The 18,150-nt window shown below is 37.9% G+C and overlaps 1 protein-coding gene across 4 annotated transcripts in view; it reads right to left on the bottom strand.

Moving 5' to 3' along the window:
• ckap5 (cytoskeleton associated protein 5) overlaps positions 1-18,150 on the bottom strand; it is a 96,728-nt gene that overhangs the window by 55,916 nt on the left and 22,662 nt on the right. For all 4 annotated transcript variants that reach the window (XM_059975981.1, XM_059975982.1, XM_059975979.1 and 1 more), the window contains exons 7-17: positions 16,370-16,467; positions 15,484-15,597; positions 14,374-14,478; positions 13,877-13,966; positions 11,711-11,875; positions 11,444-11,572; positions 9,426-9,596; positions 6,829-6,933; positions 3,646-3,756; positions 1,519-1,611; positions 1,057-1,242 (exon numbers count right to left, since the gene is read on the bottom strand). In XM_059975981.1, coding sequence (XP_059831964.1) covers positions 1,057-1,242; positions 1,519-1,611; positions 3,646-3,756; positions 6,829-6,933; positions 9,426-9,596; positions 11,444-11,572; positions 11,711-11,875; positions 13,877-13,966; positions 14,374-14,478; positions 15,484-15,597; positions 16,370-16,467 — 1,367 coding nt within the window. The remainder of the gene's footprint in view (positions 1-1,056; positions 1,243-1,518; positions 1,612-3,645; positions 3,757-6,828; positions 6,934-9,425; positions 9,597-11,443; positions 11,573-11,710; positions 11,876-13,876; positions 13,967-14,373; positions 14,479-15,483; positions 15,598-16,369; positions 16,468-18,150) is intronic.

Below are 18,150 nucleotides of genomic sequence, written 5' to 3'. Positions count from 1 at the left end.
CATCTTCTGTACTGAATACATTGATTTATGAGGGCAATGTGCCAAAAGCTTTCTTTACAACCTCACTTATAAAGATTTACGGACCTGTTTTCCAGATCCCTTTGTTCTACTACTGCCAACCATTCACTGTGTAAGATTTACCCTGGCTGGTCCTACTGAAGTGCAAAACCTCACATTTTTCTACATTAGTTTCTATTTGCCATTTTCCAGGTGATGCAGATCCCCCAGTAAACCATAATAGCCTTTCTCACTGCCCACTACATCCCCAATCTTGCTGATCCAGTTAACCACATTATCATCCAGATCACTGATATAGATGAGGAACAAAAAAAAACAAACAGCACCAATCACTGTGGCGCACCACTAGTCACAGGGCTCCAGTTAGAGAGGCAACCCTCTATGATCACTCTCTGGCTTCTCCCACAAAGCTCACGTCTAATCCAATTTACTACCTCATCCTAAATGCCGAGCAACTGAATCTTCTTAATGATCCTCCAATGCAGGACCTCGTGTCAAATGCCTTACTAAAGTCCACATAGACATCCACCTTCCTGGTAACTTCTTCAAAATTGATTACACACAACCTACTATGCACAAAACCAAGCTGACTATCCTTAAATCAGTCTATGCTTATCCAAATACTTATACATCCAGTCCCTCAGAATACTTTCCAACAACTTAACCCACAACTTATGTCAGACTCTCAGGCCGATAAATTCCTGGTTTCTGTTTACAGCCTTTTTTTAAACAGTGGAACAACACTGACTATCCTCTAATTTTCTGGTACTTCTCCTGTCACTAAGAATGTTTTAAGTATCTCTGCTAGGCCCCAGCAATTTCTGTTCTTGCCTCCTGTATGGTCCGAGGGAACAACTTATCAGGCGTTGGGGATTTATTCACCTTGATTTGCCTTGGGGTAGCAAACCCCTCCTCTAATCTATAGAAGGTCCATGAATTTGATGTCACTTTACCTCACTTCACACCTACTCTGTGTAAATCTTGCTTCCAATTAAATAGATGTTACAGGAGCCAATTAGAATGGCAGACTTTACGAACCTGTTCAGCAGTCCAGGGAAGGGAACATGCGCCTGCAATTGCAGTGAGTGCTTCTTTGGCTTTTGGCCCACATTTTATATCTCCTATTTTATCAACCAGCCCATCCAACACAACTTCAGCAGACGTTCTAGAAAAGCTCCCTTTTTGGGCAATGAGTGCAACAATGTACAACTTCATTTGCATCACCTGCAGGGCAAGAAATTGCATTTTGTTAACTGAAATCATAAACATTAATAACCACATTAAGTTTCATAGCAATGATCAGTACTCTCACACTATCTAAATTATCCCAATGTACAAGTGATGGGAGATGTCAAGAGGAAAGTGTGATAAATCTCACTTTAATCCCCTGATTATGACTGAACTACGCCAATTAGCAAACTCCAAATCAAAATATTTTGGTGAAATATTTCTGAAGGAACAGACCCAGAACCCAAAAGCTACCCATTTAAATAATCATACCTGAAAATTAGTTTCCTTCCAGCCTGGCTTTTTAGAAAGCATCCGCACAAGGGCCTGACAGGGCAGTGCTTTCTTCTCAGTGACTTCTACTCCCTGTAGTAGATGAAAGGGCCAGGATAAAAGTTAATTTGACCAGCTGATACCACTTCAAAAGCTCCATCTTCTAAGACACACAGTTGCAGTATTCTGAACCAATCCAAGCTAAAATTATTCAAGTTCGTTTTGTTGTATGGATGCAATCTGTATCTGATACTTTTAGAAAGATTAACCACATCAACAAAATACCAAGGCAAATATGGTCGATAAAACATGAACATTTACAAGCTAAATTTTCAATTAGGCATATTGGGATGGAGAGGGGTGCAGGGTAAAAAAAAACAGGAATTGTATATACTTAAATATGCTCATATTTACTTCAATTTAATCATGCTTAATTTAATGAATGTGTCCTTGAGCAAGGCACTTAACCACACATTGCTCCAGTCCAGCCAGCTGAAAATGGGTAGCAGCAAACTGCTGGGGGTTAACCTTGCGATAGACTGGCATCCTATACTGAGGGTGGGCTTCACGCCACAGAAACCGGCATAAGCACCGGCCTGATGAGCCTGAAGGCTCGGGACAGACTTTAACTAATTTAATGAAAAGCATAGTTATTCAGGAAGAACAGCTATTTCCTTCATATCTTAATTAGAACAAAGGCAGATACAAATTGTATATAGAGCACAAAACTGGGAAACTTGCGCTGATAAAATTTAATTTCAGAAATTTAGTATCGTTTGTAATGCGATGCAATAATCAATTCCTTCACTGATTTTACATGATCATACAAATAAAAATTTGAAAACTTAAGAGGGATTGAGTGTGGATTGTTGTTGGTTGTTAACACTGGTAAAGATTTCTATAAACAACCCTAAAAATTGCCAACCTAGGAAAAAAAAACACATTATAGTATTTAAATGTACTTTAAGCTTGCAATAATCAAACTCCTGAAAGCATAATGGAAACTGGGTGGAAAATGTCATAAGTAATGAACATTACTGAAGTTAGGTGTAGCTTTCATATTGACAATTGAATTGACGTTATTACTTAAATCCTTCATACACTTGATGAGGATTTAAGTCTCTAAACTCAAGAGTTATAGAATGGAATCTAAATTTCCATTTGTATCATTCCCATCTTGCTCCCTCCAACTGATTCCCAGGCAGAAGACGTCTTTAAACTGGTCCTTAAACTTTTTATTTTTAATACACATTGAAATCCTTCAAAAATCTTATCCCACTATTTCAACACTTTTCCACACTTCAGTGTACTAAAAAAATGTGAACATAATTTGGGTTAATACAAATTACTCCACCTCAAATTTAAATGCCTTCAACTGTTGAGTGAAAAAATATTGAAAAATAATGGTATTTACTGCTGCTTAGATGTACAATTCCCTTCCAAAGCCTCTGACTCTCAAGATGCTTTGAAATGTCTGATCAAGCTTTCAATGGGGCCCTGATATGCGGTCCTGTATCATTTTGTTTTGGTTCATGATACAGCTATATAAAAAAAAACACTAGAGGACTTTGCTATATTAAGGACTTCAGTATGGAAGCTGTTTACATACTTAGCAGCTTAAAAGAGGAATACAGGTGTTTCCTCCCCCCCCCCCCCCTTACAAAGGTAGAGTGTTCCTATGAAACCTTTCTTAAGCCGAAATAGTGTAAAGTGAAGAATTATTAATTTATATGGGGAAAATTTTCGTAAAAGCAAAATTCCTCTTTGTAATGCGAAAGCAGGTTACTAATGTAGGTCTTTTGTAAAAGCAAAGTGGCGTAAAGCGAACATTCATAAACCAGTGGTCACCTGTATAACCATACCAATATTGATGTATGTATTTTATTGCTTCTAATAAAATAGTTCTGGCATCTTTTGAAATATGTTTAAAGTTGACAATGGCCTTATAACAAAGAATCAAATAGCTGTATGCACTACAATTCCTACAGAAACAGAGAACATGAAAGTCAACATTATAGCTTGATTTTCAAAGTGATACATTTGTTCCAAATACTACCCCATTTAACCCCTTTGTTTTGCACAAAACAATCCAAGCCTCACAAACGTGAGAAAATCTGCAGGTGATACCTTCTGGAACTCTTCCATACTGGCTAACCTTTCCTTCCAATTGCTACTATCAAGCTGTTGCAAGCACGAGGCCGGTAATACAGCTGCAGCTTTCTCTTCACAAACTTCAATCTTGTTAAGAAAAAGAAAAAAGAGCTTTAAGCGCATCAGAAAATATGAAAATAGTATGGATTAGAGTTAATTGGGACACATCGGGGAACAATACATTTTTGTTTACACAAGTGGCTGCACCAATTAGATGAAGTTTCCTGGAAATAGTTAAAAAGGTATTAAAAAAGCACCAGCTACCAGAATCAGGTTTATTATCACTGGCATGTGCTGTTAAATTTGTTAACTTAGCAGAAGCAGTTCAATGTGATACATAATATTGATGAAAATAAATAACAGCATATGTATAATGATTAAAAATTATGCAAAACAGAAATATATTAAAAAAAGTGAAGTAATGTTCATGGAATCAATGTCCATATAGGAATCGGCAGAGGGGAAGAAGCTTTTCCTGAATTGCTGAGTGTGTGCCTTCAGGCTTCTGTACCTCCTACCTGATACTAACATTGAGAAAAGGGCATGCCTAGGTGCTGGAGGTCCTTAATAATGGACACAGTCTTTCTGAGACAGCACTCCTCGAAGATGTCCTGGCTACTTTGTACGCCAGTACCCAAGATGAAGCTGACTAAATTTACGACCTTCTGCAGCTTCTTTCGGACCTATGCAATAGCTCCCCCACCACTAGGCAGTAATGCAGCCTGTCAGAATGCTCTCCACGGTGCATCTATATATGTTTTTGAGTGTATTTGTTGACATGCCAAATCTCTTCAAACTTCTAATGAAGCTGCTGTCTTGCCTTCTTTACAACATCGATATGTTGGGACCAGGTTAGATCCTCAGAGTTCCTGACTTGAAGCTGCTCACTCTCTCCACTTCTGATCCCTCTATGAGGATTGGTATATGTGTTCCTTCAGCTTACCCTTCTTGAAGTCGATAATCAGCTCTTTTGTCTTACTGACGTTGAGCGCAAGGTTGTTGCTGTGACAGCATTCCAATAGTTGGCATATCTCCCTCCTGTACACCCTCGCATCTCCATCCAAATTTCTACCAACAATGATTGTATCAGCAGCAAATTCATAGATGATATCTGAGCTATGCCTAGCCACACAGTCATGGGAATAGAGAGAGTAAAGCAGTGGGCTAAGCACACCCAAGGTGCACCAATGTCAATTGTCAGCAAGAGATATTATCACCAATTCACACAGATTATGATCTTCTGGTTAGGAAGTAGAGGATCCAATTGCAGAGGGAGGTACAGGGGCCCAGGTTCTGTAATTTCTCAATCAGGACTGTGGGAATGATGGTGTTAAATGCTGAGTTGTAGTCGATAGCCTTAGATCACCTGGACAATACAATCACCTATGTGAAGAGCCGTTGAGATTGCACCTGCTGTTGACCTATTGTGGTGACAGACAAATCGCAATGGGTCCAGGTCCTTGCTCAGGCTGGAGTTCAGTCTAGTCATGACCAACCTTTCAAAGCATTTCATCACTGTAGATGTGAGTGCTACTGGGCGATAGTCAATAAGGCAGCTCACATTACTGTTCTTAGACATTGGTAAAATTGTTGCCTTTTTGAAACAAATGGGAACTTCTGCCCACAGCAGTGAGAGGCTGAAAATGTCCTTGAATACTCCCTGCCAGTTGGGTGGCACAAGTCTTCAGAGCCTTATCAAGTACTCTGCCGGGGCCTACTGCCTTGCAAGGGTCACCCTCTTTAAAGACAGCCCAACATCATGCTTCAAGACAGATCACAGGGTCACTGGATGCAGCAGGGCTCTTCACAGCTGTAGTTATATTCACCCTCTAAAAGCAGGCTTAGAAGGGATTGAGTGCATCTGGTAGTGTAGCATCGCTGCCATTCATGCTTTGTAGGAAGTAAAATCACCCTTGAAATAGCCCTCCGCAAGTCATACCTGGTTTTCTGGTACAAACCTGAGTCATCAGCCTTGAATGCCACAGATCTAGCCTTCAGCAGACAATGTACCTCCTGGTTCATCCTCAGCTTTTGATTTGGGACTCTGTGGGCACACATTCATCCACACAGGTCTTAATGACGTGACTAACAACTGCAGCATACTCATCCAGCTTCAAATACGAGTCCCTGAATACAGTTCAGTCTACAGATTCAAAGCAGGCCTGTAAGCACTCCTGTGCTTCCCTTGTTCATACCTTCTTTGTCCTCAGTACTGGTGCTGAAACCTTCAGACTTCGCCTCTACTCACAGCAGAACTTACAGCCAGGTGATCAGACTTCTTGAAGTGAGGGCGTGGAATTACACAGTAGGCATTCTTGATGGTGATGTCTCCACTGGTCCAGTGTGTTGTTTCCACTAGTATTGTAAATGATCTGTTGATGGTAATTGCTTAGTGATTGTTTCAGACTGGCCTGGTTAAAATCCCCCAAAATGAAGGTGAAGACGTTAGGGGGTGTTACCTCGTACCATTTAACGAATTGTGTATTTAAATGAAAGACAATAAGTTAGAACATCAATATTACTACAGTACTATAAGACTATTAGCTATTAATAGAGGAATTCATCCAATTTACGCTGACATGTTCTTTTAATTGACTGTAAATGAACAAAATCATCACAGCATTATTCAGACTGCGTCCAAATTTTCATTATAACATTCAATGATCGGTAATACCTTCAAATTCTTCATAGTTCCTAACTTGAAGTAGAGAAATAATTTAATGTTCACTCCTGGCCATTTCTGGCATCTCCAAACCCAAATACTTGAAATGGCAGTGAACAGAACAATTCTGAATTGTCTTCCTGCTTAATTCTTACCAGCTATCAGTGACCAAAAAAAAGCTGCTTTTTGAAAACACACAAATGGCTTTATTTAAAAACTGTTCACTTTAAGCAGGTGTCTAACAACCACAAAAAATGCACGCTACCCAAGTACAGTTGACTCAAATAAGGAGCTGCCCCAATTAACAGGAATCCATGGTATCTGCAACAAAACTTAAAGTCCTAAACAATACAATGGAAGCAATGTATCAGCACAAGACAATAATTGGTTTAGTATCAGATTACAAAGTATGATATTTCTGTTTGAACAATTTTAAAAGAAATTTGAGAAAGTCAATAGGCAGACTGGTCCACTGGTTTTTAAAGGTTACCACTTACAGCAAGCTCTGGTTCCACCTCTTTAGCCTCTGTTCCTTTTTTCCCTTTCCCACTTGGACCTGAAGGAGATATGACTGCTTTCACTTTTTTGGATGGCCCAACAGACTGCAAAATACCAAAAGAACACAATTCTTAAACATTAGTCTTTAGCAAAAGAGGGAATATAAGATAGCAAAAATTCCTGGGAAGTTACGATTGGGAAGCTTTTAAAACCCAACAATTAAAAATCGATGCAGAGAAATGATGAAATAAAGGTAAACGAACCAATAATAACAAAAGATACTAAAACTTTTTTCAGATACATTAAGAGAAAAAGAGTCAAGAGTGGTTATCAGACAACTGGAAAATTATACTGGAGAGGTCGTAATGGAGGGGGACACAAAGAACTGGTGGGCGAAATGAGTAAGTACTTTGCATCAGTCTTCACAATGGAAGACAAGCTGAATGCCAAAAATTAGAGTGTCAGGGGCAGGATTAAGTGTTGTTTCTATTATTTGGGAGAACTTGGGCAACTGAAGGTAGATAAGCCACTGGGACCAGATGGAGTACACAGAGTTCTGAAAGTAGCTGAAAAGATTGTGGAAGTACTAGATAAATAGATACTTTATTGATCACAAAGGAAATTACACTATCACAGTAGCATCCCAAGTGCCAAGATACAAATATTAGAAGTAGAAAGAATAAAAACTAAATTAACACAAACAGTCTATCGGGGTGGGGGGGGCGGCATCACTTTCCTGGCTATAGATTGAATCACTATACAGCCTAATGGCTGAGGACAAGAATGACCTTGGATAGTGCTCTTTGGAGTCTTCATCCACTAAAAGTGCTCCTCTGTTCAGCCAAGGTGGCACGCAGAGGGCGAGAAATATTTTCCAGAATTGCCAGGAATTTCCATAAGGTCCTATTTATCTTTCAAGAATCACTAGATTGCGGCATGCTTCTAAAGGAATGGAAAACTGAAAATGTCATTCCACTTTTAAGGAAGAAGGGAGACAATAGAAAGGAAATTATAGGCCAGTTAGTCTGACATCATTAGTTGAGAAGACAGAGTCTATTATTAAGGATAAATTTTTGGGGTACTTCAAGGCACATGGTAAAATAGGCCAAAGACAGTAAGCTTTTTATCAACTGGAATTCTTTGAGAAATTAACAGGCAGGATAGACAATGGAAAGTCAGCATATATTGTCTACTCGGATTTCCAGGTGGCCTTTGACTAGGTGCCGCACATTGGACTCCTTAACAAGAGCCCATGGCATGACAGGCAAGATAATAGCATGGATAACTGGCAAATGAGGGAAAGTGTGGGAATAAAGCGGGCCTTCTGCTTGTCTGATGGTGGTGAGTGGTGCTCTACAGAGGTTGGAGCTGGGACTTCTTGTCACATTATATGTCAATGACTTTGTTGACTGAATTGATGGCTTTATGGGCAAGTTTGCAGACAATACAAAGGTAGGTGGAGGGAAAGGTAGTGCTGAGAAATCAGGGAGTCTGCAGAAGGACTTGGACAGATTGGGAGAATGGGCAACTAAGAGGCAAATGGAATACTGTCAACAAGTAGATACACGATCATGCACTTTGGTAGAAAGAATAAAGGCGCAGGCTATTTTCTCAACGGGGAGAAAATTCACAATTCAGGAGGTGGAAAGGGAATTGGGAGTCCCTGTGCAGGATTCCCCACAGGTTAACCTGCAGGTTGAGTTTGTGGTGAGGAAGGTAAATGCGTCGTTAGAGTTAATTTTGAGAGCACTAGAATACAAGTGCAAGAATATAATGCTGAGACTTTGTAAGGCACTGGTCAGACAACACTTGGCTGTATTGTGTGCAGTTCGGAGCCCCTTATCCAAGATGTGCTGGCATGGAGACAGTCCAGAGGATGTTCATGAGAATGATTCCAAGAATGAAAACATTAACATATGATGAACATTTGATGGCTCTGGATCTGTACTCACTGGAGATTAGAAGGGGTGGGGAGGGGGAGGGAGAATCTCATTGAAACCTATCAAATGTTGAAAGATCTGGAAAGAGTGGACGTGGGGAAGAGGTTTCCTGTAGTGTAAGAATCTAGGATCAGAGGGCACAGCCTCCGAGTAGAGTGACGTCAATTTAGAACAAAGATGAGGACGAATTTCTTTTGCAAGAGGGTCATGAATCTGCGGAATTCATTGTCATTAGTGGGTGCAGAGGCCAAGTCATTGAGTATATTTAAAGCAGAAATTGAAAGCTTCTTGATTAGTCAGGACATGAAAGGTTACGGGAAGAAGACACCAGAATGCAGTTGAGAGGGATAAGTCGGCCATGAAGGAATGGTGGAGTAGATTCAATGGGCCAAATGGCCCAATTCTGCTTTGATGCTTTATCGTATAAATACTTAATGATTACACCAGCTTGGAAACATCATTGTAACAGAAGCATTTTCAATTTTTGAAAAATATCACTTCCAGCATAAACACTAAGATTAGCATTATATCCAACAGATGGCAAATCTATAGTACCGAAAGTAAATACATATTAAGGATGTTAAAAATAAATTTAAAACTTTACAAATTCATTACTTACAACAAGGGGAAAAAGTAGATTCAATCTTTAAATCTACCTTGCTAGCAGGTTTCTTTGACTGCCCAGCAGTTTTGCTTGTAGAGGCATCAACTTTGTCTCCGCTGCTTGAAGATGAACTAACTTTTCCTGATGCTCCAGTCTTTACTTCTTTCGATGCATTGCCTTTTTTCCCATGAACAAGTTCTACTTTATCTGAAGATTCTTTAATCTAAAATGGCAACAAACATGCTGCAATTAGAAAAAACATTTAAAGGTACAATGTGGTACCAGACCTGATCTTATACCACCTCAAAACAGCTTAACACAAGGTAAATCACTAAACCTTTCATCTCTTCTGCTTCTGACTTATGGCATCTACATACCTCAAACCTGTTTACCCAGAATAAAGTTCATAATTACCACAAAACTAATTAGGTTTCATACTTACATTCGTACTCAAAACACACCCACTAAAGTGCTATGATTAAGTATGCTTTCAAAAATTTAAACTTACACGAACAAAGCCAACATTAGATTAGCATTGTAATTTTACCCCGACCACTACCATACTTCACCCTCAAACAATAGCATTTCATCAACTTCTGCAGAGATATCCAAATACCTTTTTCTTCAGTTTCAAATGTCCCATATGTAGCAAGAATTCTACATTAATCTATTTTAACTGCAACCAAAGTGGCCATTACTTTTCCAGAATTAACAGACTTTACACTTAGCATTTGGATAGCACTCTGCTGGAGGAATTTAGCAGGCCAGGGAGCATCTATGGAAAAGGGTAAACAGTCGATGTTTCAGCTGAGATCCTTCATCGAGACTGGAAGGAGAAAGACACCAGAATAAAAAGGTGGGGGGAAGAAGAGAAATGAGGGGGAGGACTAGAAGGTGATAAGTGAATCCAGATGGGTGGGAAAGGTAAAGGACTGGAGAAATAGGAATCTAATAGGAGAGTAGAGTGAACCATGAGGAAGAGGGGACCCAAGTAATAAGCAGGTGAAATGAGATAAAAGGCTAGAGTGGGGAATAGAAAAGGAGGAGGGATTTCTTTTAAACCAGAAGGTGAAATTGATATTCACGCCATCAGTTTAGAGACTACCGAGATGAATACAAGGTGTTGCTCCTCCACCCTGAGAGTACCCTCATCTTGGTACAAGAGGCAGCCATGGACTGACATGTTGGAACAAGAATGGAAATTAAAATGTCTGGCCACTGGAAAGTTCAGTTTTAAGCAGATGGAGTGGAGGAACTCAACAAAGCGGTCTCCCAACTTTTTCTGGTCTCACCAATGTAGAAGAGCCGCATTGAGAGCGCTGGACACAATAGATAACCTCAGCAGATTCACAGGTGAATTGTTTCCTCAACTGGAAGGACAATTTGGAGCTCTCAAGGGAGGCTTGGGAGGAGCTAAGTGGGCAGGTGTAGCACTTTGGCCACTTGCAAGGATAAGTGCAGGGAAGGATGAACGGACAAGGGAATGGATGTGTCATTCCTCACATTTAAGTTTTGAGTAAATGTCATTTACTCCAACTGTAGATGTCAGCAAAATATAAAATGATAGATGCTTCTTTAAGGGGTTGAAGTTTTCAAGGGTAATCTTTCTATCAAATGCTTTGGAGCATTCTAACACGGCCTGACTGTTTACTCCTTTCCATAGATTCTACCTGGAATGGGGGGGTGTGCACATGGGGGTGTGCACATGTGTGTGTGCGCGCGTTGATTTGGACAGAGCATCTGTAGACTTCCCCACATTTGTGATCACTTGATATGGGCAATGCTGGCCTGACCACAAAACAGATGTTTTATTTATTGTTCCAGTCCAGGTGGAGGATCTTGCAGAGAAGGTATCATTCCAGTGTCTTGAGATTCCTTCTAATGGGTAGTCCCAGTCTCAGAAGCCCTAATGCATTGTGCTAAGTCTAATGTCTCATGACAAAAAGCTCACTAAATTTCACAGTAAGGAACAAACTAAGAAAAATAAACGACACCTAATTTACAAGTTTAATTGTGGAACATTAAAACTTTAAAATGTTAATTAGTGAAAAATTCATTGTTGTGACTCACCTTGTCGAGCTTCAATTTATCAACATCAACAAGAAAAGGATTCATTGCTCTCTCACCAACAACTTTCAGAGCAGTACCTAGCGCTTCAAAAGCAGCATCTCTGACTTCAAGTGCAGAATCATTGATTTGCTGTACAGAATTGGATTATATTAGTTTTATAGGGTCACTAATTGTATCAATTATCTTAAAACAGTTATTTCATTAATGAAGCAAATAGCAAGATTTTTAAATAAAACATAAGATTTGCATTACAACTCTGTTACATACCTTAAGCAGTGCAGCACAAAGTGGTTTTAAAAGGCTTTTTGGCAACGTGGTTGGAGTGCAGTAACGGAAACTTCTTGCCAAGAAGAGTGATGCTTGCTGCTTGATTGATGGATTTTTGTTATCCATTACAGCCAAAACATCTTCACTTACATTCTGTAATGTGGTCTGAATCGACACAGGTAATTAAAATTGGCACATATTGCCGCATCTCAAGAACATTTTGACAGCATACTCTGCTCATGGAAAACTTTAATGTTTCTATCATGTCAGTAGCACAAAGTTCAGTTTTAAATGTTCCACTCCAATAAGTTCTAAAATTAGGTAATTACTATGAAAATTATGATGGTAGAACTGCAAGCACTTTTACTAGACAAGTCAAATAATCTGCAGACACTTATCAAATTACTTCAGCAATTTTTGAATTGGTTAACACCAACGTCACTGAAGAAGCCAAAAAAACAAAAAGCCAAAATTAGACGTTGAGATTAAATCTGTGGGAAGAGGCAGGGCCCATTTACTATGTGCCATCATGCAGTAAACATTTGAAGATCACCAGGAACATGAAAAAATATCTAAATGCATCTTGATCCAATTCAAAGTAAGCACCCTCCCTGTAGTCATCTTTTTCCACATTGTTATTCTTCACGTTAAACTGGAACTTATGAATCACCAGATTCAAAAAAGTTACTTTCCCCAAGCTGTAAGGATAACCAACATCTCAACCCAATAATCCACCCCTTCACACCCCCAACTACCATATTGTTAGTGCGAGTTTATATAGACAAACCTGTGCCTTGCATCACTCTATAGACATACAATGCATGTTGAGTTATCTTGGGTATTTATATTTATTGAGGGTTTTTTTTTAAATTAGTGTTTTTATCTTATTTTGTCTCTTTTGTGCTCCAGAGCAGAGTAACAATTATTTTGTTCTCCTTTACACTTTTGTGACATGAACCTTGGATACCATGCTGTTGCAATTCATTTCTTTCTAATTTAGGCCAGCTCCAATTTCCTATACAGATTTGCTTTTTAAAAATATGGGCATTGTCAATAAGGAACATAAATGGCATATTTTGGTTAGCCAATTAATTTTGCAATGATACCCACCTGGACAATTATAATGTTTTACTTTATGAGGCATGTGAGAAAACATTTTCAAATTTTGTAATTTGCTTATCACTTCCAAAGAATTTCAGAATGCATTTGACCCTAGAAGGTCCCAGCATCAATCAGTGAAAGCTCAATAACTGAGCCTATTAATAACTTACTTATTAAACTTTTAAAATTGTTATTGTTCTGGCATTATTGATTGATTGGTGATACTGTTTTAACTCAGTGTCTTAACCGTAATATGCAAGCTATATTAACATGTAAATAGTACATGCTACTATGTGGACAACTGTATGACTATGGAGAGGACTGCAGATTCACCTGACAAGCCAACAGTTAAGTCTTTTTAAGGAATAATGAGCCTAAAAAATGAAGTCATTTCAGTATGAGGGCTTCATGAGAATTCAAGTCTCATACAGGAACATTTCTCAAACAAATCCAGTAAAGTTAAATGAAGCCAAGGTAAAAAGACCATTAAATTTGAGTCCCACTCAAGATACTTGAGACCAAGAGAAAAAAATATGACAAATCCATGGAGCTAAATTTTAAATACTAGGTGAGTTCTCTCAAATACTCAATCAAGTCAATAGCTATGCTCAGTACCTAAAGATAGCTAGAAACATTTGATTGTAATTACAAACTTCCAGTAACTGTCAGAGTGCTTTGTAATACCAGATTGTAAAAAAAAACACCACAATATGGACATTTCTGAGATGATATAGAACAGCATCTGAAAGCAGAATAGAAATGCAATACGGAAATCTGAATATTGTTATATTTTGCTCAAGGAGGGGAAGATATTAAAAATACTGGCAAGTGAGAAGCTCAAAATTGCCATAGTTGCAAAAGGACGAATACACATGAAATATTAAAAATTACAACATAATCAGCTATCATTGTCAGATACACTGACAAGAAATCAACAAAAGAAAACAACAATCTGTGCAGAACTAAAACAGCAATAAAGGGATGTGCCACATTGTACAGGATATCTGAATGCAACAATGTTAACATTTCAGCACATATGCTTCACAGTATCAATACTGAACTTACTGTAAGAAAAACTGCATCAATGGCTTCTTGCAAAGCCTGAACTACTTGAGGTTTCTTCTCTTTAAACTTTTCCAGCAGAGTTGGCACCACCTAAAACATTGAATAAACACATTAATTTACAACTCTGATGAGTATTTGAACAAAGACACTACAGATTCATAGCATCATTACAATTAAAAAGTAAATTCACAACAGAATCAGACATGACATTAACAAGTACTATTAAAAAACTGTTTTTGTGGATTAAAATAAGGTCCTAATCCCAACCTGATTGAAAAATACACACACAGAAAAATATTAAAGTTATCCATGGATTATGAAGAGTAATCTTCTTGGATCCCAATCAATACTAAAATAATTCAGTGAAAACATTTCAAATCAGTCATCCTTAAAGTAACTTTTATTTTGGAAACATTCCCAAAGGAACTTCAGTTTTCTTCATTTATTCACAACAATCCTAAAAACTATTGAAAAGTCAGATGTTATATGAAACTTACATGTGAAGCATAGGTTTGGAACCTTTTTCTGAGACCAGCAGCTAGACCAGCAAGACACTTTGCACCCAGTGCTACAAGCAATACATTGGAATCTTTTCCAATGACCTAGAGCAGAAAGTTCAGAAAGATTATTTCAATATTTAGATACAAAATAACAATAATGCAGGAGATATTGAAAAGCAACTATAGACCCTCTTAGGCAACCTTTTAATGGTTAACTGGACAAGGAATTCTTAAAGGATTATACCGAATACAGACCCTCACTGATCACAAACAATTCTAACATTAGCAATCAACTAGAATCTGCACACCAAACAAATACACAGTAATGCTGCAGCCAGCAGTGTTGCCAATTTGCTCAAAGTTTGCTTTGTCTTAATATGAAAAGCATTCAGCTTGATTCTACCGTATTTATTGCCTAGTGTCGTTTTAGAAATCTAGGCTGGTGGCTCAATGCAATTGTGACCAAGAGCTACACAACAAGACTCAGGGAAAATACCACTTGTCAGATGCAACATTAAACAATAAGACATACTGACTCAAAAGCAGAAAATGATTTGAAAGATTCCACAGCACTATTTTTAAAAAAAAAATTATTATTGCACAGCATCCAATATTTATTCCATATTACTACACAGATTATTGGGTGACCATATTACTGTTTGTGCAAGTTTGTTAAGGACCAGGTAATCAGTCTCCGATTTTGCAACTCCAATTATTTTTCAAGAGCAAGTCAAAAGCCCGGTATGAAATAAAGCACAAAAAATGATTGACCTTTAAGATTCACATTAACAATAACAAAAATAAGTACTTGGCCAAAAACAAAAGATTTGCCAAAGAAATGTTTGCATGATAATAAGAGACAGCACTGTTTTAAGAAAGCAGAAATACACATGACAACCACTTTCTACACCATATTTGATTTTAATCTTATGATATTGAGGTACATCATGCAATTTTGTTTCAAAATCAGAATTCAAAATTCTAAAATCTAGGCAGATATTTCCTCCTCTGAAAACCTAACATGAGTGAGAAAGTCAACATGTAACAGTAGAACAATATTCTTTAATTAAGCTATTTAAAATGCAGTACACACTAGTCAGACTTCACCTTTTTAAGTGCTCTCACAACATCTAAATAATCTCCTGATTCCAGTTTGGGATTTTTTACAAGTGCCTCAAGAACTTCCAGAGCTTCTTTTCGCTCCTGCCACTTTTTGGCCTCCTATTTTAAAAAGGGAAAAAAAAAGGCTTGCTTAGTATGTAAATTAGATCTACTGGCAACTAGAGTACCCTTTAGCATATCGTTGAATCAAATTCCTGTTTGAACAGTAACAAGGACTTAAGTGTCATTTAGTTAAGAAACATTTCTTTTTGATAAAGTATCTTCAAACAGACATCAATGAGAAGTACTAATACATTGCCAAACATGATAGACATCGATCTATTACAAAGATCTATTACAGCAGATCTATTACAAAGTTGTTCACAATGTCCACATGTAAGGATGCAGCCCCTTATTCTGCTGCACCACCAATTCCAACTGCACAATATAGTCTGAATGTTTCACTTCTTTGTAAAGCTACACGATTTAGTTTGAAGTAGTTTGCCTTACTTCAAGTACAATGAAAATTACTAAATTTTCAAAATGTGAAAATGAAAGATGTTGACATCCCAATTTAAAAATCATAAAACCAGTAGTATATTACATTTGAATTTCACAAAGGCAATAATGGCTACATTAAAAAATCATTTTGTAAAGGAATAAAAAAAAAATTGAGTATTTCAGTTTCCAAATTAGTTTACTATTGATCTCAATATACAAGGCATTTCAAAGATGGTGCACTCAACTTAACCAAGTTATTAAAAACAGTGAATTGAATAAATGAGACTAACACAAAAGAGAAAATGAAGTAGAAGGGAACAGAATTCCTTCACTTATTTTCAAACAAAACGCGTTTCCTAATAAAAGACCACACAGTAGTTTAAGTACTTACAATTTTATCATAGAAATCTTTTGGAAGCTTTAAAAGAATTTCAACAGGTTCTAAAAGTTCATAAGCATCCACAACAGGGGCTTCAGCTTCCTCCTCATCTGCAAGATAAAGACAACTTTAATTTTCTTTGCCTTGAACATATACAAATTTGGCAGCAGAGCTGCAATTCAAGATCAACCAATTCTGCATAGTCCTATTTCCCTTCCAATTGTACAAGTGATTTTCATTTAATCACACCAAGTTTTCTTCCCAAATTACTGCAAAGGTTCCTGGGGATTAATATTTCTTTTGTAACTTCATTTCCCTCTTCACAAATGCAGACACTTCCGAACTAAATTTCCAAATGAATTTTTATCTACTAACATTATTTCCAAAATTTCCGTCCGTAGAAATCATTGGCATTTGCTAACAACAAAATGGCAGTAAAGCACCTGGGAGATAATAATAGAATTGATCAGATTTTATATAAGGAAAATTTTGTCTTAACAAGAACCTAATTTTCACTAATAAGACTCAAACAAGACAATACAGTTACAAGATACAGAACTAGTCATTTAAAACAGAGCTATATAGAATTTAACTTTTCAGAGGGTGAACCTCTACAATTCTTCAGAGGTTTATGTACACTAGATCACTTGCGGTATTATAGTTAATTAAGTTTCTTTAATTTGGTCATGGCCAGAATCAATCCTGTCCATGACCTCCATCTGTTGCAATTTGCTTATCATCACAATAGGTCTAGAGAAGCTCTCATTGGCTCTCTACTCAGATCACATGAACAAGAGCAATCCCTACAACAAGCTGCTGTTTATATATTACAGCTCAGCATTCAACACATTGGAAATTACATCATTTTGCTGGGGCACGTCAAGAATGCATGCTTAACTCTCTGCTCATACCTATGACTACATGGCTAGACACAATTCAAACTGTGTCCATAAATTTATCAATGACACAACTATTAATTTCAGATGGTGATGAGGAAGCATACAGGAGTGAGATAGATCAGCTGGTTGAGTCATGATGCAACAACAAACTTACACTCAACATCAGCAAGACCAAGGAAATGATTGTGGACTTTAAGGGGGGGGGGGGGGGGTCGAGGAAATACACACCAGTGCTCATTGAGGGATCAACAGTGGAAAGTGTAAGCAGTTTCAGGTTCTTGGGTGTCAACATCTCTGAAAATCTATCCTGGGCCAAGTGTACTGATACGATAACAAAGGTGGAACAATAGTGACTATATTTCATTATGAGCTTGAAGAGACTTGGCATGTCACCAAAGACTCTTGCAAATTTCTGCAGATGTACTGTGGAGAGCTGGCTGCATCACCACCTAGTATAGAGTGGCTATGTACAGTACTGGAAAAAGCTGCAGAAAGTTGTAAACTCAGCCAGCTCTATCATGGGCACTCGCCTCCCCAGCATCAAGAACCTTTAAAAGGCCATACCTCTAAAAGGCAGCATTCATCCATAAGTACCCCCATTACCCAATATACACCCTCTTCTCATTTCTACTATTGGGGTGCTACAAGAGCCTGAAGACACAGCATTTCAGGACAGCTTCTTCCCTTCTAAATGGACAGTGGCCCCATCTACACCATCTCACTTTCGTTTTGCAATACTTTTTTTTAAAAATATACTTATTGTAATTTAGTTTTTGTACTGTACTAATGCTGCAAAACAAATCTCACAATATACACCAGTGAAATCAAATCTGATTCTGATTTATTTAACAATGTTAAAAGAATTCAATGGCACAGAAGTTGACACCAGTGTGG

This window comes from Hypanus sabinus, chromosome 7, assembly GCF_030144855.1.
Source record: "Hypanus sabinus isolate sHypSab1 chromosome 7, sHypSab1.hap1, whole genome shotgun sequence".
NCBI lineage: Eukaryota > Metazoa > Chordata > Chondrichthyes > Myliobatiformes > Dasyatidae > Hypanus > Hypanus sabinus.
The sequence above is the reverse complement of the archived record's forward strand: the minus strand, read 5'-3'. Positions and strand labels throughout refer to the sequence as shown.